Source organism: Manis pentadactyla, chromosome 7, assembly GCF_030020395.1.
Source record: "Manis pentadactyla isolate mManPen7 chromosome 7, mManPen7.hap1, whole genome shotgun sequence".
NCBI lineage: Eukaryota > Metazoa > Chordata > Mammalia > Pholidota > Manidae > Manis > Manis pentadactyla.
Genome location: NC_080025.1, coordinates 116838784 through 116866231, shown reverse-complemented (window position 1 = coordinate 116866231; position 27448 = coordinate 116838784). Strand labels below are relative to the sequence as shown.

The window sequence follows — 27448 nt, the reverse complement described above, 5'->3', positions numbered from 1 at the left end:
GTGTGTGCAATTTAAGTAGTAGCTTAAAAGCTATATATGCTGAAGTAACTCTACAAGAAGATATGTCAAAGAAATAATCAATCTTCCCATGTTTTCTTCCGTCTGCTACTTCTATAGCTTTTCTTCTTCCTTCCTAATTACAACCCTTAAATAGAATTCGTGCCTCATATCAAATTTACCGAGTATCATAACTCCTCCAAGTGGTAAAGATACCTCAAGACAAATGCTGGGCATAGAAGCCACAGGGCATAAATATGCAAAGAAGTAAAAAGCTAACCTTTTCAAACAATAAGGCTTCCCTCTCACTTACCAACTTCACATTTCCCTGTATGGCCCCGGAAGATGACTGGTTAGCCAGAGACGGGTAAGATTCCTCAAGGGAGGAACAATCTAAGACAGGCACAGTCGCAGTGGGGCCATCAGGTGAGAAATTGGGGATCAACAGAGGTGAGGCTTAGAACCTCACCCCCCCTGTTCTGAGAGAAATCTTCTGCATACGTGGATGTTTTATTGCCCTGGTCTAGCTTGGATTAACACATCGTCTACAGGCACACACCTGATCATCTACATTTGCTCTCTTACAACACTAAACTATGTTTTCTACCTTTATCTTGTATCTACCTACCACTTCAGCATTTTATTAAAAATAATAATAATAAAGAGAGAAATGTGGTATCCACATATAAATCAAGTATAAAAACCAAATGAGTATTCTTATTTGAACTGACTGTTTATAGTTCATAATGCATGAGCAAAACCGAAAGTTTCTGTGATGACTGCCCTTGTACTGTTCACTATGTAACTTATTCATTATGTAAGAATTTGTTCTACATGTAAGAACTTGTTTGTTATGCCTCAGAAGATTGGAGACTGACGAAAATTAGGCTTGGGGTGGATTAATGATTGTGCATTGAGCATTGACTCCCCTATACAGAATTTTATTGTCGTTAACAACCATTTGATCAATAAATATGAGAGATGCCCTCACAAAAAAAAAAAAAAAAGAAAAAGTGTATTAATACATTGTAGACCTTAAAATTATATAACATTATATATGTCAATTATATCTCAGTAAAGCTGGGGAAAAACTAAAAAAAAAAAAAAAAAAAGACAGACGTAAGTTTTGGTGAGGATATGGAGAAACTGGAACTCTCATATACAACTGATGGGAATGTAAAATGGTCTAGCCACTTTGGAAACAGTCTGGCAGTTCCTCAAAAGGTTAAAACTACCAAACAACTCAGCAATTACACTGCCATGTAGAAACTGAAGATAAATTAAAATAAGTATCTATACAAAAATAGTACACAAAGTTTCATAGCAGCAAAAAGTAGAAGACAACACGAACATCTACCATACGGATAAATAAAATGTGGTATATAGAATATTGACCATAAAAAGGAATGAAGTACTCATACATGCTCCAACATGGATGAACCCTGAAAACATGCTTAGAAAAACAAAGCCAGTCAAAAAAGACCACATACGGTAGGATTCCATTTATATGAAACGTCCAGAACAGACAAACCCAGAGTCAAAAAGAAGATTCACGGCTGCCTAGGGCTGAGTCAGGTTTGGAGGAAGGTTTGGTGGGGGGATGGGGAGTGACTGCTAATGGGTGTAGGGTTTTTAGAGGATGAAAATGTTAGATTGTGGTGATTTCTGTACAATCCTGTTAATGTATTAAAAACAAGGAATGAGTGAACAGAATGTTTATGAATAATATCTTAATAAAGCTTCTTAAAAAAAAAGTTAGGTACCAATTCCAATTACTTACTCTTTAAACTCTCTGAAAACACTTTAATCCAAAGCAGAAATACTACTTTAAATGTTAATTCCAAAACTGTTCTGGTTTTATAAAAGTATTAGGTTGTTTAGATTTTATTTTGGATTAATTACTTACAGACACTGTTAGGGAATCTTGTATATCTTTATGACTCACTAGCTGAACATTACCATCTTCATAATAATGAACCTATTAGAAAAAGAAATTATAAAATCACATTATAAAAAAATCACCAAGATCCTCATGACTTCAACAACTACACCAATGCAGATGACCACAAATTTCAGCTCTAACCTAGAGATTTTTTTTTTTCTAAGCTCCTAACCTTTCAAACTCCAGCCAGACTCTTCCTGCCCTCAGTGTAGTGGGGAGACCAGTTAGCAGTTCCTGCAATAACTCAGGTAAGCCATCTACTGATCTGACTACTGGACATTTTTACCTCATAGACATTCTACTGGTACCTAAATTCAAGATTTCCAAAACTGAGCTGACAACATTCTCTCCCAAACACCGCTCCTCTTTTGCGTTATTTCCACCAACCATCTAAAGCCTCAGTAACATGAATTTATTCAATAAACATTAATTGATTACTATATATCCCTGCTACTACACACAGCTTTTAAAAAGACAATCCCTGACCTCATATTTCAATACAACATAGTAAGAAGTAGGCACAAAGTACATTAACAATGACCTAAACTTCTCTGAGAGTTAAAAAAAAAGACTTCACAAAAGAGGCAACACTGTACCTGGGTTTAGCAAAATGAGAATGACACAAATAAACCAAGGAAGATAAAGTTAACTGAACTTAAAGAACAGCATACTTTACAAAGGCTTGTAGGTACTTAAGGTTGGCATGTGTGTGAGGTCAGGGAGGGAAAAGAGTGGCTGGAAAAATATATAGGTAAGGACAAGTCAGCTATGGGCCTTGTATACCAGGCAAATATGTCTGGGCTATCATGTAGGTGTTAGTGTATCATAAAATGGTCTTAAGTAGCCAAGTAACATATTAAAATTTAAATTTTAAAAAATCATTTTTCTTGATAGCAATGTGAAAAATGGATTAGGGGATGATGGCAACAGGTCCAGCAATTCAATAAAATAAAGTAACAACTTAATGTTAGGCATCATGCTAGTGCTGAAGATAGAACTAAAAACCAGCTTTGGTCCAACAGGAGTATTATTTTAGAAATTATCCAAGTGAGAGCTACTGTGGCCTAAATGAAGGAAACAAAAATGGCTACTATTCATCACGCACCTTATATCTGGCTCTGTTTCAATAATTTTGCTCACATTAACTAATCTTAAAACAGTCATATGAACTTTTTTATAGTTTGCCTTTTTCAGTTGATGTAGAATCAAATCAAAAGAACTTAAATAACTTCCTAATACACATCTAGTAACTGACAGAGCTGGGATTTCAACTCAGGAAGTCTGGTTTCAAAAATGCATACTCTTAATTAACCTCTACTCTCTAGTCACACCAAGACATAAAAGTAATAGGATATAGGACTAGGAATGCATCAGATGATAGAGCAGCACAGCATCTGATTCATCTTTATTCCTTTACGGCTCTTAACATAATACCTTTCATTACAGCTGATCAATAAAATAAATGTATTGAATAAATAAATGAACCAAGAGAGAACAAGATTTGTCAGCATTGTCCTTTAACATGTTTAATAATATTTATATTCAAGTACTTGGTCTTGGTTATCAAATGTTCTTCTATCTCAACATTTGAGCTTACATTAAGAGTCAATTTAGTTCTAGTGGGTTATATATAAGAAGCCAAATATGAGTACAGAAGATACTTAAAAGATATATGTAATATGTACATATAGTAATATATGCATATAATAAACACACACCTATACACACATATATATTAAATTATACTTCACCCAACTCCACCCAATTGAATACACAGAACAGCATAACTCAAACTCAGAATCTGCTTGAACAAACTGTATGAAGAACAGACCAAATGGTGGCATCTAATTTTAGCTGTTTTTTTTTATAATCTGTCAGCCATCCTTGTAGATTTCTGATGACTAGGGAATGAACTGCAAGGTTATTTAAAAGATGAAATCAGCACTACTTGTCTTCCCGTTACCTCAAAACAAAGACCAGGAAAAGAAATGGCTATTGCATACTATGAAAATATAATCTTTTGAATTAGTTGCTTCTCTGTTCAGAATATTCTAGAGATGAGTTAACAAATTCCTTTTATTTCATACCTGAATTTTCAAGATGCCAACCACCTGAGTGGTTGAAGGAGTGACTGTAAACTTCCACTCTGACCTCCAACGACCATTCCTTAAAAATAAAAACAGCAGCTGTAAATAAGGTAGGGAAAATAATCTGAATAAATTTCAAGTTCTAGATTTAAATTTAATGCTACAGTATGAGACTGTGGGGGACTGATGCTGTACATTCATTTTTTAATCACTGAAATACTCAAAAGAATCAAAAGATTAAACTCAGTTGTGAGCTACATTTAATTTACTATTCACCCTCCTGAAAAGGATTTAAATAATGGATGCAACTTCAGAGTTCTAAAGCTAAGGCTTAAAATACAGTTCAAAACTAAATCATGTAACTGAATACAGTCAATGCAGTTTAAAATCCACTGAATGATATAAAAGTACCAAAAAATTTTAAAAGAATGGATGTTAATAGAACATTCTTAAGAAGGTTTTGATATCTGGAAAGAGAAGGGCTATAAACATCGTATGTGTCAGATTCTCCACTCACACCCCCCACCCTTTTCCATTTTTGGTTTACAGTTTCCACATAAAAGGCACATCCTCCCATTTCCTGAAATGATTTTTGGCATAAAAATTAATACATATTCATGGTGGGAAACTGACATTATAAACAAGCAACAGGTATGTTACTCATTTTTGTCTCCCTGATAATTAGTTTTATCCTATTTTTTTTCTGACTGCCTTTTCATAGCAACTCCTTTTCTTTCAACTCTTTGAAATGATTTTTGTTTTTTTTAATATATTTTTTTAAAGATATTTTTTATAGATTTTTGCTCTGTTTGCTCTTTGCATGATGAAGACATTTATCATGATATGCATGTTTATATATGTTAGTTTTTTCTGATTAGTACATCTAAAATAGTCACAGGGCTAATGGTTCACTAACTGGCTTGCTTTCCTGTAGAATTATTACTGGATTCCTTCCAATATTCCTGCAGTCTACCCAGTCATGAAAATCTGTAGACTGATAGTACTTCCATATCTAAACTTACCACTTAACATCTGAAAAGCACCATTATTAGACTGTGGGGGACTTAACATCTGAAAAGTACCATTATTAGAACAATGTATACATTCTACAAAATAAAAGAGCATTTTATAACATGTCTTGATTTTGAGCGACATCCAAAATTATCCATAGAGGCTGACTGGAAAAAGAACTGAGGTCATTTTTATTTCATGATTGCAAAAGGAGGGATTCCTTTTATTTAGTATTAGTATCAAGCACTTGTTTATAATGTCAGTTCTAAGCATATACATTTATGACTTACTATGACAATAAACATATATCACCAGTGACTATGAAAAGAAAAAAAGAATTCCATGGCACCAACTTGAGATCCCTTCCAAAGGCATTACTACATAGTAACAAATAAGTGATGCAGAGTAGATAGTACCCTTTGGAGTACTATCAATGGAGTAAAAGTCAAGATGTCCTCACCTTTAAATAAATTCTTCCCTTCTCTTCTATTAATGTTGTAATTACAAGTATGTATTTATTCAATGAATATTTTATTAAGACCCCAATATTGCTAGACATCTGGGAAACAGTGGAGACCAAGAAGAGAATGTCCCCAGTGAAATCTATAAAACACCCATGACTAATACCTTATGATTTTTATTCTATCTTATTTTAGATGAAATGAAGTGTATTTCTTTGTACCAAAAATTTAGATTTTACTGAGAATATTGTGATATGTAATGTTTAGCATTTTGGAATGTCATATAAAATTTATCTTTTCCAAAAGTGGAAGCCATTTTCAACTTCAATGATGTAATATTGATAGTGGTAGTTCAGAAAAAAGAAACATTTGGATATGAAAAGTAAAATACTGAGAAGAGAAAACTCAAGGACAAACATCACCTTCATTTTTCAGATGCTAAAGCTCAAATAAATTACATTTCTGGAAACTAGTAAATTCACTATAACATCTCCAATACATTTTAAAGTAAAACTTAGTAACAAGAAATTTCCTTTGATAGTAGTTTAATCTCAACAAGACTGACTTTAATTATACATATCCTAGCACAAATAGCATAAATTAAAAGTAATTTTGTGAAGATTTATTTCTTTAGGATACTGTTAGATAAGTGCTACAAGTTTTTAGGCCTAAGGTAGAGAAATGACATTTATATTTAAGTCCATAAAAGTAACTTTGTACACTAGAATCTGTAGGGAACTGCAGCATGTCATTAAGGTAGATGTTTACATATAGAACTGATTTTTCCTTTAGGGATAATGGGTCTGCATTCCTCCATGTTCTTGGTAACCTTGTAGCCTTGCAGTTATTTCTGAGATGGTGAGGTACTGGAAAAACATGGGCATGAACCAATATGGTCCTCAGGGGTTACTGATACCTATTACTTTACCCTTAAGAGCACCACACACCAACCTGGCTAAGAAGTCAAAAGCTCATACACTTGAAGGTAAATAATATGACTATGCTGAACTCTGCTGACCGTAGCACATTAACAAAAACGGGGGATAAAGGTAAAGATTTCATTCAATTCTGAATTTTAAGTGTTGAAGAGCCTCAGAATTTTCTAGCAGGAATTATCTCAGAAACAGTTCTAAGAATAAAAATGCCTTGCAACTTGTCAAAGGTCCCAGATTAATAGGGCAAGTGTATGCTTTCCGAGGGGACTCTTCTAAAGAATAATCAAATGATTGTATACAAAATTACAAGGCATGATTGTAATTTGTCTCACTGTATAAAACATGTCATTACTTACCTTAGCCAACCAAACAAAACCAATCCACATGAAAACACCTACTTCACAGCCCCTGAGATTCACACACTAAAAATCATCTTTCTTCACTTTGTGATTGCTTCTGTCCTCCCCCATGTAAGCCTCATTCGGGAACAACCCCTTCTCAGAATGAGCATATGGGCCTGCCAACTGGTCTGCTCACAGGCACACATGTTCCCTCAGGATACTGCTTGCTAGTCTCTAAAAACACTTGAAGCTCTCCCACACTCTTTTCACTGAGTGTCAATAGATTTACTGCTACTTTTACATGATTAGGTTCATTATGAGCAGATTACCTTTACTATATCAAAGGGCTGAAGTTTATATTATGTTTATATTGATCTTAGTCAATCATACACACACAAGGTACAGGCCCAATCAATAAAGCAAGAACTACAAAGAATATAAATAATGTCAATATAAAACAGTACACAAAATTTTAACTTACCAAAAGTTTTTTGCTTGGAACTGATGGCTTTCTATGCATGCAATAATGGTTTGTTGTCCATCTATTTTTTTACCATATACCTTATTGGTAAAGAAAACAAACATAATAGTGAATTTATGGCCAGTATGTCCAACTAAATATATAAGTAATACTGAAAACTGTGTATCACTGGCAGGAACATATAAAAGAACACAAAGTCATCATTCCAATATAGTAGCTAGAAAAATAAGTACTTAAACGTGTACACCTAATCACAGATTCTAAGTGGATCATAAAAGAGCTCACAATTAATAAAAGTATAATTTATTGAGTAAAACTATTTGTACTCTAAAGTATTCATAAATAGCCTAGACATCCCATTCCCAAAACAGGTATCATAAGAAATGTAGTTATTTTAAACATAGGTAGCAATGTGGCTGTTTCCACACAAATAAAAACTGAACCTAAATTGGGATTATCATCTTTAACTTCACAATCTTAGGGGTTACCATTTCTTTAGTCATTTTGAAAAGTATTAGGTAGAGGTGAGAAAGATAATTTACTTATAACTGAGAAAGGCCATTAACAAAATGCCTATGATGGTATGACCTCATTTCACCTCTTACCTACTGCTTTAAAAGAAACAATGAATTTGTGCCTTTCAGTCCCCTAGGAACAAACAAAGGCTCTGTGACTCAACCAAACCACCGTAAATTATTCTTCCAAAATAATCCTCATCAACAGGGTTATAACTCAAAGAACTTGGTAAGGTATTTTAGGTTATGTTGCTCTATTTCTCAAGTAATTACTGAGAACTAGATAGTTAAGAGGACCGAAAGAATTTTGTCCTAACCACAAAACTTACAGGAGTGGAAGGAAGCTATTGGTAATGCTAATCACTATGTTGGCACAATGGGCACAGACCAGAATGTATAGTCACCTCAGGTTGGACAGGTAGACAGAGGCTAGGCCCACAGGGCCTTGAAGACATGTCCAAAAGCCTGGACTCTCTTCAATGGGAAATCTTTGAAGGATTTTGGCAGCTGATTTTTTCCTTTCTTTTTTTTATTAAACTATCACTGCTACACAATATATGTTGGTGTCAAATATACAACACAGTGGTATCAATAGTTACCCATATTATTAAGTCCTCTCAATGTAAAGATGTTACAGAATCATTGACTGTATTCTCCATGATCAACTTATATTGTGATTATGAATTATTGTGCCTCTTTATCCCCTCTAACCTTTCCCCCAGCCCTTCCCCCTTGGTAACCACTAGACCCTTCTTGGTGTCCATGAGTCTACTGCTATTTTGCTTCTTCTGCTTTGCTTTGTTTTTATACTCCACAAATAAGTGAAATCATTTGGTATTCATCTTTCTCTGCCTGGCTTATTTCATTGAGCATATCCTATAGATCTATTAATGCTGTTGCAAGTGGGAGGATTTCTTTTCTTTTTATGATTGAATAATATTCCATTGTGTGTATGTACCATATCTTCTTTATCCATTCATCTATTAATGTACACTTAGGTTGCTTCCATATTCAAGCAGGGGATTTTCACGTCTTACTTGCATTTCAATAGATCACTCTGGCTATGGAGATGATCACAGAAGCACAAACAAACTAGGAAACTAAATAGCTTATCTGGGTACAAACAATTTTATGAAAGAAAAAAAAAGGCACTCCTACTTTCTACCATACTTCTTCCTGAAAATATAAAAATAGGTTAAACCTATGAAAGAACCACATTAAAAAACATGAGGATGATGCCACTTCCAAATAATTTTGTTTTGAGATTTTATAACTTAATGAAAAGAAATTATCTACTTACTGAGAACTGTAAACATGAGATTAAAGAGTATCATTATATCATGCTCCTCTAATCAATGTGTGAGATTTCCTAATTGGACTTAATTTAAGGTACAACTATTTTTCAACTTTGGACTATCATAATATATCTACTAAGAATTTCTTGAAAAAAATATTAAACATTCCTAGAAATATATATATTTCAAGACAAACAGAATGGAAAGTTGTAAAAAGTCAACTGACTGTAAGTTACTGTACATTTCAGATTATAGAAACACTGTCAGATTTACATAAGACAAAAGAAAAAGGTACACATTGATGACTTACGGTGCAGACCCCATTTGGATAATGCTCTTTTACATAAGCTCGTAGAGCAGTTTCTACTGAAGTTCTCCACGATTCAATTGCATTTTCTGCTTCATATGGTCTTGGATCAGTTGCTTCCTTTCTTAAGTGATCAAATTTGAAACAGATTCTGTTTTTTGGATCCAAAAACTTTCCATTTCCCAAGTCACCATGTTCTGTTATCAATACCTTTAATGACGTAATGAATTTTGAAAAAAAAAGTGTTTAATTGCATTTAAGTACTGACATATATTAATATACATTCATTTAAGCTTTTTCCTTAAAACTCTAATTTTATTCCAAGCACCTGGTTTAACTACATGGCACAATGATAATATTTCAAATGAGTAGACTATAAACACAATGGGGCTCCTTTGAATGTATCAAAGTAGGATGTATCCTCCTAAATTTTTGCCAGTCATAAAATCCAACATGGATAAACATATAAGTATCAGTGTATACATACACACAACAAACAGGGTTTTTTTGGCCATTATTTTGCAAGAACAGAATGAGATGCATGCAAACACACATTTTTCTATATATGGCTCTTTTCAATATCAACACCTTATGGAAATCCTTCAGAGTCAACTGGTATACCTCTCACCACTCTTTTTAATGGTTGCATAATACCCCATGGTGTGGATGTAACAATTTATCCTGCCATTCTGCTACTCATGGACCATCTCTTTATTTCCAGGCTGTTTTCTTTCATGAGGGACGAATGGGCAAATTAAAAATGTTGAAGAATTATTATACATATGTTTTAACATACTAATGTCTTTAATTTCCACTGAATGCTTCTATTTCTCTTGGATAGATTCCTAGCAGTGGAGACAGTTGGTAAAAGTTTATATATTTTTAATTTTTAATATGTAATTAGATTGTTTCCCCCAAAATGGCTGGGACTAATCTACAGTTCTGCCAATAGTATATGAAATGTTTCCTTCCCTTCACCTTACCACCATCAATAGGTATATGGTTCTTTTTCCATCCGATGGGTATAAAATATACCTCATTACTTTAATTATATTTCTCTGACCACTGAAAGATCTAGATACTGTTTCATGTTTGTGTATTTCCTATTCTGTAATCAAATATCCTTCAATATTTTTCATCTGGGTTTTTTCCCTTATTAATTTATAAAAGTCCATGGCTTAAGGCATCTGTTTCATTCTGCAGTTAAAATAATCATGATACAGCAAAATGTTATTTCCATAGTTTCTGGGTTTCTAACCTTATTTAAGATGGTCTTCTCTACCCTTATATTGTACATGTAGACTCTTTTCTCTTAATACTGTAGTCATTTTACAAATGTTTGATTCACCTGAAATTTATTTCTATATATTGAATGAGACAGAGGTCCCACTTAACTTTCTTCTTGATAGACACCAGTTGTGCCCATATCTTTTATTAGGTCTGCCTAGATTATAACCTTGTCATGTATAAGAATTTTCATATATTTGGGGACTAAATTCTGCATCTATATGTTGTTCTACTGATCTATTTGTCTATACAGTACCACCCTGGTTCAACTTTACATGTTTGTGTATTTCCTATTCTGTAATCAAATATCCTTCAATATTTTATGAAGCATCTTCTACCTAGTAAGGCAATTCTCTCTCACAGGTCCTTCTGCTCTTACATTTTTCTTGCTTTTTCTAAGACTGTTTTTTGCATAAAATTTTTTGACATTTTGACCAATTAAAAGGCTATCAAACTGCATTAAATTCATGTTTACAATTTTAAATAACCATCTCAAAATGGAATGTGGTGTGTGTGCCTTTCCATTGTCTCCTTGAAATACATAAAAAAAGGATCTGAATAATCACCATCTTCTTCACAATCTTATGCCTTCCTTGTTAAAGTTATTTCTAGGATAACATTTAATTTTACCACTATTTAAAACGGAGTTCTTTCCTCTCTAATCATCTCTAGTTTCTCTACTTACTTTTGCTGCAACAGAGGAAAGTTAATAAATTTTTTATACTTACTTTCAGCCATCTCATGAAATTATTTTAAGTCTTAGGTGTTTTGGTTGGAAGGTTAATTTTAGTAGAGTCTCAGTATTCCTAAATATATAAACATTAAAACTTAAGAGTTTTCTTTTCCAAAGCTTTGAAGGTTCTCATTATCTTGTCTTATTTGCTATATCTCCATTTATGATAAATAACAATGGTGAAAAGTAGACATATTTAGTTAATTTTCTATTTTAACTAAAATTATTTTAGTGTTTGTAGTCTATGATATTTACTATTGGTTTTTGTTAAATAGTCTTATATTTAAGAGGTTTTCTTCTGTCCCTAATTTTACTTAGGGTTTTTATAATGAGGACTAACTGCTGGATTTTTTAAAACCCTTTTCACTGTTACTGATATATCATAAGGTTATTCTCTTTAATTTGTGGGTTAATAGATTAAGACTAATATATTGCCTTACCTGGAACCACTCTTGTATCCTTGTAATAAATTCTATTTAGTCTTGGCATATTATTCTTTTGATATAGTTCTGGATTTTATTTGTTACTATCTATTTAAGGTTTTTAAACCTATAGTCCTATGGGAGATTAGGGTAGTTTGCCTTTTTTGTTTCATCTTTATTAGGTTTAAGTATTAAAATTATGCTAGGTTCAAAGAAGGAGTCCGGGAGCTATCCAACATTTTTAAAAGATGCATCCCCTGGACCCAGCAAATCTTCCTTTACGGATTTATCTTAAGAAAACAAAAGCCAATGTACCCAGAGGTACAAATATACACAATATAGCATTTTTTATAACAGTTAATCAAAAAAATAAAAATAAAAACAAAATCTCCCAAGAGAGGAAATTTAGGAGATTCATAAAATGAAAACGCTATATAGCTTTATATATATGTTTGTATATGCACACATGCATATCTATGTATGTAAAGCTTATGTTTTATATACATATCTGTCTAGTGTCTCTCTTTCCCCTACAACTACAAGACTACATATGCCCTAATGAATAATACCAAATGCAAGCTTTGCAAATTAGCCACTAAGAGCTAATTTTACTACTTTCTTTTATGTTCTACCAGCAGATTCTTCTTCCTATTGTTTTATATAACATAAGCATTTATGAATAAATACAAGCACTGTTTAATTATTAGTCATTCTAAAATAAAAAAATAAAAAAAATGTGATGTTTTGTGATGTTTTCTTAGCAATTCTAACTTACATTTTGGAAAGATAAGATTTAATAATTACTAAACTCACATGAAGAATTATAGAATTCCAGAGCAACCAAACTTTGATATAAATCTTACTAATATATATTCTAGATTTGGGATTAAATATAATTTTTTTTCCTATAAAAAACATGAAAGATATAAATCAATTATTTGCTAAAAATCTTAAAACAATTAAATTTGAATATTCCTAAGAGAAACTTTCTGCTAACAGCATATTGGTCTCAACAAAAGAAATTACATTTTCAATCACTTTGCCCCTAAGTGGCTATGATTACAATGAATATTTTTTTCTCTTTAAACATACCATTTCACAATTCTTGTAGGATACATTAACCATTATAAATGACACAAAGAATATCCAGATCCTGTGTTGATATGAAACATACCTGATCTTCATAACCTTCAATTTTTACTGGAGTAAACTGGTCCAAGTTATACTGTGCAAATGCACTAAAAAGGAAAAATGCCTTTACTTAAAATTATATATTCAATCCTCTGAAAAAATCATAAATAATTCAACTGTCAATAAAAGTCTCCTTCACTTCACATATGGCAAGTTAAATAAAACTACAATTCTCCATTATTGATTTTATATTAACTATAAATATTATACAGATACGGCAGTTTTAAAACTGAAAAATGATATCCAGCTTTCAATGTTTAACAGAAGAAAATTAAATCAGTAAATCTAATTGGGAATTCTGAAAGTAAAGATCAGCCATCTATAAGATTACATATCCAGTTATTAAAGTACATATTTAGTATACAACGTAACAGGAAACAGGAGGTGCTATGAGAGATGCAACAAGTAATCAGACAGATTCTATAATCAAAAGGCTTACAGCTTAATGGGGAGGTAACAGATAATATAGCTGTAATACAAAGTAGAAAGTACCATAAGAGAATGACCATTAAGCATCATGGAGAATATATATGTTTTTAAATTACATTCTGTTGAGATAAGGGTAAGAACAGAGAGTTAGGGGTGATGTCATAACGAATGTCACACTTAGAAATAGCCTTGAAATAATGGGTAGGCTCTCTGGTCCTGTAGATATTGGAGGGATGGGAAGAAAAGAGTATTTCCATTAAAGGGACGAGGATAAGCAAAACACAGGGGAAGAAGATAGGATAGGTCAACATCACAGGAAGTACCAAGCTCAATGCCTGGCACAAAGCAGGTGTTCACTTATATTTGCTGAAGTGAACTGAAAGGCCCTAAATGATGGAATAATTACTTCACTTAAGAGACAAAACAATCAAAAAAGTTTTTTGAGAAAGGAGAAGCTAGAACTACTGCTAAAGAAGATCAATTTGGCAGCAGTGTGTATGACAATTGGGCAGTGGAGCAACTAATGCCAGAAAAAGCAGTTAGGTATCATTAGGCAAACATCCATGTTAGAACTGCTGAGACTCTGAACTAGAAAATGGTAATGAGATGGATTCAAAAATAAAGCCTCTCTCTCTACTCTTACATGAGTAAAGAATAATATATTACATAGCACATTTGTATGAAGAACTCTCATAGTACAAAAACTTATCTAAAAATACATACAAAGAAGAACAAAGCAAAAACCGAAGGAACAAAACAGCAGCAGACTCACAGAACCCAAGAATGGACTAACTGTTGCCAAAGGGAAAGGGACTGGGGAGCATGGATGGGAAGGGAGGGAGAAGGGGAATAAGTGGCATTACAATTAGCACACATAACGTTGGGGGGGGTGCATGGGGAAGGCAGTATAGCACAGGGAAGACAAGTAGTGACTCTATAGCATCTTACTATGCTGATGGACAGTGACTGTAATGGGGTATGTGGTGGGGACTTGATGATAGGGGGAATCTAGTAACCAAAATGTTGCTCATGTGATTGTATATTAATGATACCAAAATAAAATAAAAATTTTAAGAACCTAAAAAAAATACATATAAAGATCACACTGTAGTTTATTATATCTGCAACCTGGGAATTTTCAACTTAATGGAAAAGACAGTGGAGATTTTAAAATTCAAGAATACCTCTCTCAATCTAATCTAGTTGGAAGCTTTTCAGATTACTCTGCATGGCAGAACATCCACCGAATTTTCAGGTATGAGCTACCAGGGTTCCTTTAGAAAGGAATGTTTAGTTGAGCAAGCACTACTAAAGAGATAACAGGATATCCGTAAATGTAAAAAGAGCAAAGTAGAATGAAATTACTAGCTGTCAAACTCCTGACATGGCATATTCAAAAAAAGACAGGGGTAAATATAGAAATGCTTTGGGTGGGGGTGGGGTGGGAGAGTATTTATTCACTTCAAACTTTCTTAATTCATGAAAACTAGTTTTCCTAGGAATAGCCTCAACATAGCTAGACAGTTAACCCTTAAATGAATTTACATAAAACAGGTATTAGCAATTTTTTTAAAAGGTATTGTATATCACTTAGAATGTAAGATTCATTTTCTACTAAAAGATATGCTTATTAATACATGTAGATAGTAATTTGGTCCTAGGACTTTTACTGTACTCTATAATTTGGGAGTGGGGAAGAATAGGAAATCTGAAAAGGAGACAATGATCACAAAATACATAAAAAATTATCTTAAAATGCTCAAAGCAAGTTAACAGGTGACAACTGCACAGTACAGTGGGAAAGATACCAACTAACCAAGGAGTTGAAACACAAAATGCCTAGATTTTATTTGAACTCTATTCTTAGCTAGTATGGGCCCCCTTACCTCATCCATAAAAAGAGGGGTTTGGACTAGATGACTTCCAAAGACTCTTTAAGTTCAGAAAACTTACTCCACAGCCACTCACTCATCATCCACTCACCCACCCTCCATCAGTGCAAATATTCAGCTGTTAAGCACTATACTAGACACAGTGAAAACAATGATTTTTCTGCCCTGGTAGAATTCCACAGCCCAATCATCGCTTTTTAAGTCACCTGTCCTGTATTTAGGTTTTTATACCCTTTACTATTGGTCATTCACCAATCACATCTTACACTTTTCACCATATGGCTCCCTCAGTTTAGACACGTAATTCCCCTTATTTACTGTTCCTCATTTAAACTCAGCTCAAAACCCACCTCTAAACAAAAATTTAAAATTTCTTCCTTAGGGCTCCAAATGCCTTTGATAGGCCTCTATTATGATAACATTTTATTTCATTTGGCCTGATAGTGGACATGTCTGACTCTACTGGAAAATCCCTATGAGGCTTATTTATCTCACCATCACAGTGAAGTTTGGCATTCATATGTCTGCAGAATAAAAGGCTATTTCTGGATATTTCTCAATGTTCTAGACTTAAAAATACCAACTCTTCAGTGTATCTAAGTTTACTATGAACCATACTGAATTTGTGCCCTTTAGTAAAGATGTCCCATCAGAGCCACTCTTGAAAATAATAGCCATGTTTTTTCCCCTTACAAAAAAATAGAATGAGGGAAAAAAAAAGATTAAGAGTTAAAGCAAAAGGGAAAAGGTGAAGAAAGGAGAAAAATACGTGTAAATACGTGAGAAAAAGATGTATAAAAGAAATTCCGTATCAAGAAGTGCAACTGAAGAAGAAACAGGACTGTGGCTAGGCACTTACTACAATGAAAATGCCATGAGGACATATTCCAAATGTTTTTATGATGCTTTCTAAGCTTACATTTTGTAGTTTTCAATTGCCTAAATCATAGGTGATAGTATATTTTGAGGGTCAAAATCAGGTTTGGAGATATTTTAAGAGTAATTCAGCCCAAGTCTAATAAACAATGAGGGTAATGCTATTTTTGCTTGAAAATTATTTCAGTGAAAGGACACTGAACCAGAATAATATAATTCTGAAGTCAATCAAGGATTTAACTCATGTACTTCTGTACTTCACAGATACCCTCAGATGTCTACAAAACAAATTTCAGTATTTAAGTTTTGAGAAAATCTGTGCGAAGAATACTACTGAAGTCAACACAGAATATTTTCTCTGTTCATCTAGTTAGCAATAATTTACTGAGAGTACAACCAAATGCAAGAAAATCTGAAGTTTCTACTGAAGGTTTTGATGTATTTTTCTTGAGGTTATACCACAAACATCTTGTTTTATCATTAGTTATGGAATTCCCCAAAGACTTAATTCCTTACAGGATCAGAATAGCAGACATTTCAAAGAATATATCTCCTGAAATGTGCACCACAAATGTCCCCGAAATTTGGTTCACAAGAAAAGAGAAATGCAACTCATTCCAATTTCTTTTTAGAACAAATCAAATTTATTTAATTTAAATTTAACAAGCATCATCTGACAAATACTTCTCTGGACAAATAAAATTTCAATGCTTTCATCATTTTTGAGTTAAATGCATGACTATTTCATATCACTTATATTATTATGAATATTTCTCTGATGTTCATTAAACTTTATTCTGCCAGGTAAAAACTTATCTTTCAATGAATCAATTTTCTCACTTTAACTTGAAAAAATATCCACTAATATTTGCACCTATGTGAAACAACCCACATATTTATTTACCACAGAAAACTCAGAGGGGAAGTTTAAAGTACTGTGGCTAAAAGTTCATAAGTGCTATATATTTTGTTTTCCCATAAGACTTTTTTTGTCAACATGTTCTAAGCCATTATGAAGAAAATTACTTAAATATAAAAATAATTTAAATAAGGTTTGGAGAACTTAGGAGTAAGTGGCCATTCACTCAGAAGCTAGTGACTAAAGTCAAAAGTATAAAATAAATGTTCTTAAAGCACTTTAATAATTAACAGGGGTGGAAGCAGGCCAATTGTCCACTGACAGATGAATGGATAAATAAAATGTGGTATATATATTCAGTGTTAAAAGGAAGCAAATTCTGACATGCTACAATATGGATGAACTTTGAAAACATTATGCCAAGTAGAACAACCAGTCACAAAAGGACAAATACTGTACAATTCCACTTATATGAGATACCTAGACAAGTCAAACTTATGGAGACAGAAAACAGAATGGTGATTGCCAGGAATTGAAGAGGAGGGGGAGAATGGAAAATTATTTAATGAATATGCAGTTTCAGTTTGGGAAAATGATAAAAGGCTGGAGATGGATGGTGGTGATGATTACCCAACAATGTAAATGTACTTAATGCCAAAGAACTGTACACCTAAGAATTACCATTTAAAATGGTAAATGTTATATTTTTCCCACAATAAAAAATAAGTAAAAATTGCCATTCAAAAATTACAGTATTTAAATTAGAAGCAGAATCAGATAAGCCTAGAAATCTAGTGACCCTCTATCTTCATTAGGCTTGACAGTAAAGGATGGATTTGATAAAGCTTTCGAATGTTAGAAATGCAGAATTAGTACAAATTTCCCCATTAGTCAGGATATCGCATACTGTGTAGTATACTAGGATGAAAGCAGGTGACTGGATGGTCCCTAAACACTCTTTGTAAAGCACCTAAAAAATCTGCTTAATTTCATCATTTTCAAACGAGTAATGGAGTTGGTTAGCCCAAATATGGGTCTCTGGACCTTGGAGTTGCGAATGGAATCAATTATTTCTTTGAAATCCTCGGATAGTTGTAGCAAGTCATGATGTGGTCATTAGTCTACAGATAATGTACTAGGATTTAGAATTGCCTAGTTGTTTGAATCACCTACAAATTCAGTAAATATTTATTAAGTAAATATGTATCAGGTATGATATCAGGTATTTATGGATGAATAAAATAAACTCCTAACCCTTAAAAATCCATTATAGTCAAACATGTAACAAAACGTATAGCATTAAAATTCATAACAATTTGAAAAACCAAAATTTCTAAAATGATTTTATCCAACTTGGCAAATACCAAAATGCAGTATTTACTATATAAACCCCAAATATATAATGAATAGAGTATTTTCTGTTATAATTGCATCCCTATGTCACTCTGTGATAAGAAATATTTCTCTTCTGGCCTAGTACATACATATATATGAAATTATATATATATATGAACTTGATGTGCAAATATCTATTTCAGGAATTAGTGCTTAAAAACTACTTTAAAGACAATATTTTTCCCATGTCACTTGTTATGATAATATAATACTTACTGGGCTGCTCCTTCCCTGAGAAGATTATCATTATTAAGCAGTAACCGAACATCTGCAAAACAAATATTGTGTTTTCTATATTACTATTTTTCTATGTCTGAAATGTCTATGTAATAAAGGCATGTATTGGTCATGTATTAACCCTCCATTCCCCCAATATGACAGCAAGATCAAAACATAAATCTGATGACCAAAATAACCAGAAAAACATAGCACAGTACTAACAAATAATAAAAAATATATATTTTGTGTAGGAAATAGAGAGAAAAATGAAATGAAAATACATGTGATTTTATATCCTTAATAGTCATTGCAGACAGACTGTAATGTTATCTCTAAAGAACTAAAGTGGAGAACAGCTCCAGCAAAAAGATGGTATGATGATAAGATATACAGAAGATACAGCACTATACCTCTTAGTTTGACAACACTAACATGTGTTTCAAATGAATCTGTCCTACAGAAGAAGCAATTAAACAAGAAATAGCTTGTGAACAGAGTGCAGATGTAAGCACTTCTGTCCTCAGACAGCTCACGCTCAAACACAGATGAATGTACTTAGTTTGACATGGATAACTGCTTTATTTGCCTTAGGAATCTAACACTGGTTATTGATTTTAAATTCTGCCCTAATTTTAGACCCAGTTATTATGCCTATTAATCATTAAAACACAACTTTTAAAATAATGTTTTTATTGGAAAATTCAAGCAGTTTGTAAAACAAAGGGAAAAAAACACAATTTCACCAAACAAAAATCTACTCTAGGTTTCTTTCATTATTTCTCCTGCACATGCGGCTATTATTTTACACAGTTGCTATCATAAAGCACATATAACAATGATCCTAAATTTTTCATTATATGAAAATAACTCAAATAACTTAAGTATCTCCCATTAAATTAAGAAACTTGTTAAATATAAACATACTATATAATTCTAGTAAATAGCTTAAAATTGAGCAGCCATTAAAAATTATGTAGATATATATTCATCAACATGGAAATATATCCACAATATAATAAATAGGAAAGGGAAAACCCAGCATGTATAGTATTATCAAAGTTATGTAATATTATAAAACATGTCTGAAAGACATTGGAAGTACTTCATTCAAACAGAAATAGAGGGTAGAATTTTATGTGATCTTTAGATTCTTTTTTGCACTTTGGAAATTTTAGAATGACAATGAATCATTTTTACAATAATAAAGCTATTCTAAAAGAAAAAAATATTGCTTATTTACATACCTATTTGCACTAGTAGGCCCTGATTTTTAAAAACAATGTTTTGCTAACCATTAAAATAATACTAATTTGATTTCTAAATTAACTGATTTTAAACAATGGCATCTTCTGCCTAAAAATTATTTTTTAAAAATACAGACATTTACAATTATAGTTATTCCTATCTCACAAAACCAACTGGGAAGTTCTATTTGATAAATATGACCTTTTTTTATCTTTGATATTTAAAACATAATTATTCACATGGTATTGCTTAGTAGTGTATCTTTTCCAGTACTGAATGGGAAAATAATCTAAAAGCAGGATCTGTTTTGATCCAGTAGTTTTACTCTAGAAAGAAAGTCCATAGTTTTTACCTTAAGGAGAGTACAGTGGAGGAAATAGGAAGGCAGAGAATTTGAATTAAAAAAAAAAAATACTACTATTAAAGAGGGATTGGCTGTGGTTCCAAGCGAGGCTACATATCAGACCCACATGGTGGAAAATTTTTTTAAAAAGTATACAATTCAAAGACCCAGCCCAGATCTACCAAATCAGTTTCTGAGGATAAAGACCAGAATCTATGATTCTAAAGTACCAGTGTATGAAATAGCATATGGGAATCACTTAATCGGTAAGATTTTATGACTTTGAAATTCATGGCTTCTCTTGGAATCATTCTGATTCAATATTATCAACAAAAATAGCAATGAAAATAATCAAATTTGTATTAGATTTCTCCCTAACTCTACAATGCCCCCTCAGTTAAAACTTACATAATATTCTTTATCCTACTTCTATTCCAAGCTGAGTCCACACTCCAGGCCTACTGAATGGCTCTTCCTAAATTTACCTCAACACATAACATTAATTCAACACCATTTTCCAATGAGACTTAGAAAAACAATTTTTAGGACTCATATTTTTTAAGGACCTATCTGATTAACACCTTTGGAGGGCATTTAATTCAGGGTAAGACCAGTTAAGTGGAAAACTTCGAATTATAACTTATTCTTGGTTCTATGCCTTGTACAGGAGTTTGGGGGCTACTGACTTTAGAGCAGCTTCACCATTATCAATTTAACTTATGTGCCAACTTTTGGAACCTAAAGAGAAAAGATTCTCTATCTTCTTTAATGCCCCAATCATCAAATGTATTCATGTATATTTAGGTTATAGCAGTTAAATATTAAAACAGAAGTTAAACCCCATATGAAGCATAAGTACTTGTGAATTTTCCCCAACTTCCCAATTCACTGCTCGAGACTTTGTAGTTATCTTAAAAGGCAGAGTAATTTTAATTTCCATATTTTTTACAATGCAGATCTGCCATTCTTTCTCTAAGTGTAGCTCAGTGGTTAAATTTTTTAATTCATAACAATCACCATATATTAATTGTATGTACTAAATCATATATTATTATAGTTGGTGGATAATTAAAGGGATATTTAAGGGTAATTTTTAACTTTATGCAATTTTTCCTGATTTTTTGACTTTCAAAACTTTTCTGAGATGAGATTCCATTATATCTTACATGATGAATGAAAATGAGTGATTAAAAAAATGTTCTCTCTGGAGAAGAATGTTTAAAAAATGGTATTTAAGAGCTATGTGTAAATCAGTTTTAATTTACGATATGGTGAAGGCCAAATATATATGAAATAGAATAAAACATTTAAACTATTTGTGATAGCATACTCTTAAAGCTCCACAGTAAAAGTTTTATAAAAAGATTACTGCAGGCCATTTTTCTGGTGATTACTTCAAACATATCATTATTTCTGTTAAAGAGGAGCTATTGTTAGTTTTTCGGCAACCAGGAGACTATACAACAGTTTATATTTTTGGTCTGTGGGTGAACATTCATAGAAATGTTTGCCTATGAGGTTTAAAGAAACTAATTTATGAGATACAATTTAAATAACAAACTGATTTTACATGTGCTGCCATCTAAGCAAGGTGAAAGAAGATGGTGAAACATTGTCCTCCCCTTTGTTGTTCATATATCTAGCAGGTTTTTCTTTAAAAGAAATTTAAAAATGTATTCCACAATTCTGAAGAACAGTTAAAATTAACCCTCTTTTAAGAGGGTTAATTTACTCAAATATAATTATCATACATATCATAAATACACTATATTCTAGCTATTACAAAATGCAGAATGACAAAAATTTTCATTGTAATTCAGAAAATATAGATTTTTTTACATAACTTCCTTAGTTTATTTTGGTTATGTAATTGTAATTTATTCTTTAAAAAAAGAGTGTTTGATCTATCAAGTCTTATGTTATGAATTAAACACTCACCATTAAACACCTCATTAAATTCTCCAGGAGGGGCATGAATGATGAATTTTGCTGCTATACGCACCTATAATAGAAATGAAGATATAAATGTTCCAATGGTATAGGCGTCTGCTAAAATAACCAAAAACGATGCAAAATTATATCACACCAAAGTTCTACTGAAAATGGCTTAAGAAGATTTTAAAGATAGTGACACTTTACTCAAACATCTTAAGTTTAGTAGTTTTTATCATTTAGTATCACAATATACAGGCTGAACATAGATAAAATAGATAATTCATTTAAGGAATCTAAGCTGCCTACATAGAAACACCTTCTTACAAGCAAATTTTTCTTTTAAATGAAAATTGAAAATAATTATCAATCAAGAAAATTTTGTGTGTGAAGAAATAGGTACAATGAAGAAAACAGATGTATTTTGGTATATATAAAGTAACAAATTACTGAAAAATGTAGAAAAGAAGGGAAGAAAAGGTCTAAATTCAAATTGTTTTTAACATGAGACCTGACTGGATCTTAAGAAGCTTTAGTTCAAAGATAAGCAAGAGATACAAAGTATCAACAGGTGTACTCACAGGCATATTTTAAGAGAAGAAAGGTTATGTTTGATAAAGAAATTAATCACTAATGAAAATACATCTGAGAGCTTAAATGACATGCTTTGAAGGAGTCTCAAGAATTTGTAAGAGCTTTTCACCCATGCCACAGCACCCCACCCTCCGACTAAGCTGGGGTGGTGTTCCTGAAAGTTCCACCCTGGAACAAGTGGGCAGAAGTGCACACCTGTGGGTCCCACCTCACCCAACTGAAGAGACTGGAAATGAGGCCCCGGAATGCTAAACAATCTTTCCAGGGAATTTTTTTTTAATGCATATTCAAGTATTGAGGGAACATCCATGACAAAAACAAAGCCTTGACTAATTTCACATTTCCCACTTTACTAGCACTGTTTGTTCTGATGTGTTAACTAAAAATAATAGAAAAGAAAATAGTTATACATGTTTGTGTGTGTGTGTGTGTATATATAGTATGTGTATGTGAGCATACATCTAAGTATACATACAGCTTTTAGGAAAGATAGACAAAAAAGAGGTATATAGGGCAAAAATGAAGCTGTTCTTAGAGGCAACATATGTGACAAGGCCTTAAAAAGTTTTTAAAAAAAAGTCTGAACAAAAACAAAAATTTTTGTAGTTTGGAACACTAACAAGTTTGAAATAAAATCTATGATTGTTGTTGGATACCACTGAGAGATAACGGTGATAATGGCTTTAAAAATGGGATTATTTAAATTAGTGTTTACCAAGCACTTTACATGTATTATGCTATTTACTCTTCCAACAACCCTATGAGATAATTACTATTACACTTGCACATTTTTAGATGAGGCAACTGAAGCAGGAGAGGTTAAGTAACTCAGCCTGATTCCTGAATTTATTCAACACATTATGCTGCTTCTCAGAATCCAAACAGTTTTGGTAGAATGAGTAAAATCCTGCTACCAAAATATGAACAGAATGTGACAATGTAGTACCAAACAACTGCCTCAGTATAAACTCTTTTTTGGTATTAAATGTCAATAGCAACAACTTAAGTGAAACAAATTCCTTGAAAGACACAAAAACCAAAGTTCATTCAAAAAGAAATACATAACCTGAGTAGTCTTAGATCTATTAAAGAAACTGAATCTGTTGTTAAAAGCCTTTCAACAAATAAATCTCCAGGTTTTCTTATACTAAACACTTAAATAATTCTATGCAAATTTCCTGGAAAACAGAATTGCACCTTACAACTTGCTTTAAGAGAATAGCATTACCCTATGTCAAAGACTAGAGACTACAAGAAACACAGCCCACAAACCAAAAATCTCTCATGAACACAGATGCAAAAATCCTCAATAGAATACTAGCAAATTGTACCCAACAATATATAGGATAACATGTCATGAACAAGTGGCTTTATCCTGGATATGCAGGCTTGTTTCAATATTTGAAAAGTCAATGATAAGCAATTTACAGTATCAACTGATTAAAGATGAAAAATCACAGATCATCTCAATAGATGCAAAAAAACTACTTAATAACAGTCAACAATCAATCATGCTAAAAACTCTTAGCAAACTAAGAAAAGTCCTGAATCTGAAAAAAGTACCTACAAAAAAGCTTACAAACTAACATCATCCTTAATGGTAAAATCTTAGTGCTTTCCCCCTAAAATCAGGAACAAGACAAATATCTGTTCTCACCACTCCTATTCAACCTCATACAGTAGCCTTAATGCAGTAAGAAAAATAAATGAAAGGCATTTCATAAATTAAACTTTCTACTTGCAGACAACATGATTGTTTACAATGAAAAATCAAGGAATCCAAAAAAAACCCCATAGAAGTACAAAACACTTAGGTATAACTCTTAACAAAATATGCACAGGGTTAGAATGTTGAAGACTACACAAACTAGTGATGAAAGAATCAAAGGAGAGCTAAATAAGTGGAAAGATATATTATGCTCATGGACTGGAAGACAAAATACTCTGAAAATAACAATTTTTCCCAAACTATTCTAGAGTCAATAGAGGCCCAATCAAAATCCAAGCAGGACTACAAGCTGATTCTAACATTGATATGCTTTCTATATTATTATTTCTCAGTACTTGAAGAATGCAAAGAATGAAGATTTTGACCATGTTGTTTTAATACCTCCTCCTTCCAAAATATAAGCAAAATTAAAAAATCACTGATGCCCAAAATAACAAACACACACACATATGAACACACACCATAGTATTGCAAAAGTGATTTTAGTAGGAAATTAGAGAACGAAATGTATTATTTCACTCCCTTAATGATAAACACGAAGAAGTAAAGGCAAATGAACTAGAACAGTCAGAAAAATTTTGAAAAAAAAAAGAAAAGAATTAACACTACCTGAATTCAAGACTTAATATAAAGCTACAGTCATTAAGACAATGTGGTATTGGTAAAGGGATAGAGAGACAATGGAACAGAAGAGTCCAAAAGCATACCCATATATATGGCCAAATGATTTTTGACAAAAGTGCAAAAGGCAATTCAATGGAGAAAGGATGTTTTTTCTTTTCAACTAATAATATTCAAACAAATACTCATGAGCAACAAAAATGAACCTCAATCTGAATGAACTTCACAATTTTGTATTATGTCAAAATGGATCATAGCTCTGAAAGTAAAACATAAATCTTAAAAAAAATTAGATTCTGGGAAAAAGATGGCGGTGCAAAAAGGCAAGGAATTCGTCCTTCCAAAATCACACAGAACACAAAAATACAGCAAATACAACTAAACCTGAAGATGACCTGAAAGCTGTAGAACTGGGTACCTATAGCTGGGGAAGAAGAGAATACCTCACAGAAAAGGGTAAAGCGACAATGCCTCTGGCAGAACTAAAGCTCTCCCCACACCCCAGCCCACAGGCAGGAGGAAGAGGAACAGAGCAGGAAGGGCATAGGAGCCCAGGACCACTTAACACCTGGCCCAGGAGATCTGATCCAGGAACATGAACTCACATTACATGGTACTTTCATGATTAGTGGGAGCTGGACAACAAAGACAGGCAAAACACTCCAAGAGGCTGAGATTCCAGTTGCTTGTGGAGAATAGATATGCTCTACTGGCCCCTGAGACAAAAGCAAAGTGGGCCATTTGAAAGACTTCCTAGCAGCTAGAGGGGTGCCAGAGGAGCAAGGGTTACACAGAGTTCTCTGCTCAGGAACAACCAGGAAACTGCCTCTGGGAGCCAGCCCTGTGAGCTCCCTCCTCCTGGCAGGCTCTGGTCTGCTCACCTATGGCCCCCACCATTGCTGTGGGGGGGATGGGGAGGGCAGTATACTCACAGCAGCTCTAGTAGTGCAGCACTGGAAGCTCCTTCCTGCCCATGCAGCCCACTTGACCCGACAGTGCAGGCAGGCGTTGCAGCTCACATAGCCCACCTGATATCAGATCACAAGCCAGAGAGAAAGGAGCCCTGCCCACTGCATGCCAATTGCTGGGGCTCCTGCACAAGAAATTGAGCTTCTGGGCACTAGATGGCATCTCCTCCATAAAGCTATCATTCCAAAGGAAACACTAAAAAAAATGAAAAGGCAGAGCAACTTGGTCCAAACAAAACTACAAGACAAAATAAGAAAGAGGGGTGAGTGAAACTGAAACAACCAATCTTCTTGATAAAGACTTCAAAGTAAGTTATAAACAAGCTCACGGATCTACAGAAAAATATTCAAGATCTCTGGGAGGACAACAAAAAATAGACAACCTCTAAAAAAGTCACTCAGAGCTGAAGACACAGTATCTGAAATGAAAAATACAATGGAAGGATTTACTAGCAGGCTTTCACAAGATGAAGAAGTTGTAAATAGACTGGAAATTAGGGAGCAAGAAAACAATGAAGCCAAAAACAGAGAAAAAAGGATCTCAAAGAATGAACAATAATAAGAGAGCTGTGTGACTAATCCAAATGAAACAATATTCACAAAATAGGGGTACCAGAAGAAGAAGAGAGAGACAAAGGGATAGAAAGTCTCTCTGAGGAAGTAATTGTTGAAAAGCTCCCCAAAAGGCAGGAAAAGACACTCAGGTCATGGAAGCTCAAAGAGCACCAAACAAAACGAACCCTAGGAAGACAACACCAAGACATATAATAATTAAAATGGCAAAGATCAGGGACGAGGAGAGAATACTGAAAACAGCCAGAAAGAAAAAACATTACTTATAAAGGAAACCCCATTAGCCTATCAGCAGACTTCTCAACAGAAACCTTAAAGGCTAGAAGGGAGTGGCCTGATATATTTAATGTAATGAAACAGAAGGGCCTCCAACCAATACTCTACCCAGAAAGATTATCATCTAACTCAGAGTTGAAGGACTTCACCACCACTAAGCCAGCCCTACAGGATATGTTAAAGAGACTGCTCTAGATGGAAATGTTCCTACGGCTAAATAGCTGTCACCACAGAAAATAAACCCAAAGTAAAGGTAGTAGACCAAATAATTACCAAGCAAGTACAAACTTAAATCAACTACTCAGAAAATCAGTCAAGGGATACACAAGTGCAGAATAAGACACCTAACATACAAAGTGTGGAAGAGGAAGAAGATGAAGGGGGAAAAGAAAGTACTTTTAGATTGTGTTTGAAAAGGAGTAATCAGCAATTTAAGATAGACAGTTAGATAGTAAGGAAGATATCCTTGAACCTTTGGTAACCACAAATCTA

At 33.2% G+C, this 27448-nt stretch overlaps 1 protein-coding gene across 1 annotated transcript in view; it reads right to left on the bottom strand.

Moving 5' to 3' along the window:
• CAPZA2 (capping actin protein of muscle Z-line subunit alpha 2) overlaps nucleotides 1–27448 on the bottom strand; it is a 62441-nt gene that overhangs the window by 10297 nt on the left and 24696 nt on the right. Inside the window, exons 2-8 of the mRNA XM_036905697.2 lie at nucleotides 22202–22265; nucleotides 18673–18724; nucleotides 12989–13052; nucleotides 9376–9582; nucleotides 7256–7335; nucleotides 4027–4105; nucleotides 1904–1975 (exon numbers count right to left, since the gene is read on the bottom strand). Coding sequence (XP_036761592.2) covers nucleotides 1904–1975; nucleotides 4027–4105; nucleotides 7256–7335; nucleotides 9376–9582; nucleotides 12989–13052; nucleotides 18673–18724; nucleotides 22202–22265 — 618 coding nt within the window. The remainder of the gene's footprint in view (nucleotides 1–1903; nucleotides 1976–4026; nucleotides 4106–7255; nucleotides 7336–9375; nucleotides 9583–12988; nucleotides 13053–18672; nucleotides 18725–22201; nucleotides 22266–27448) is intronic.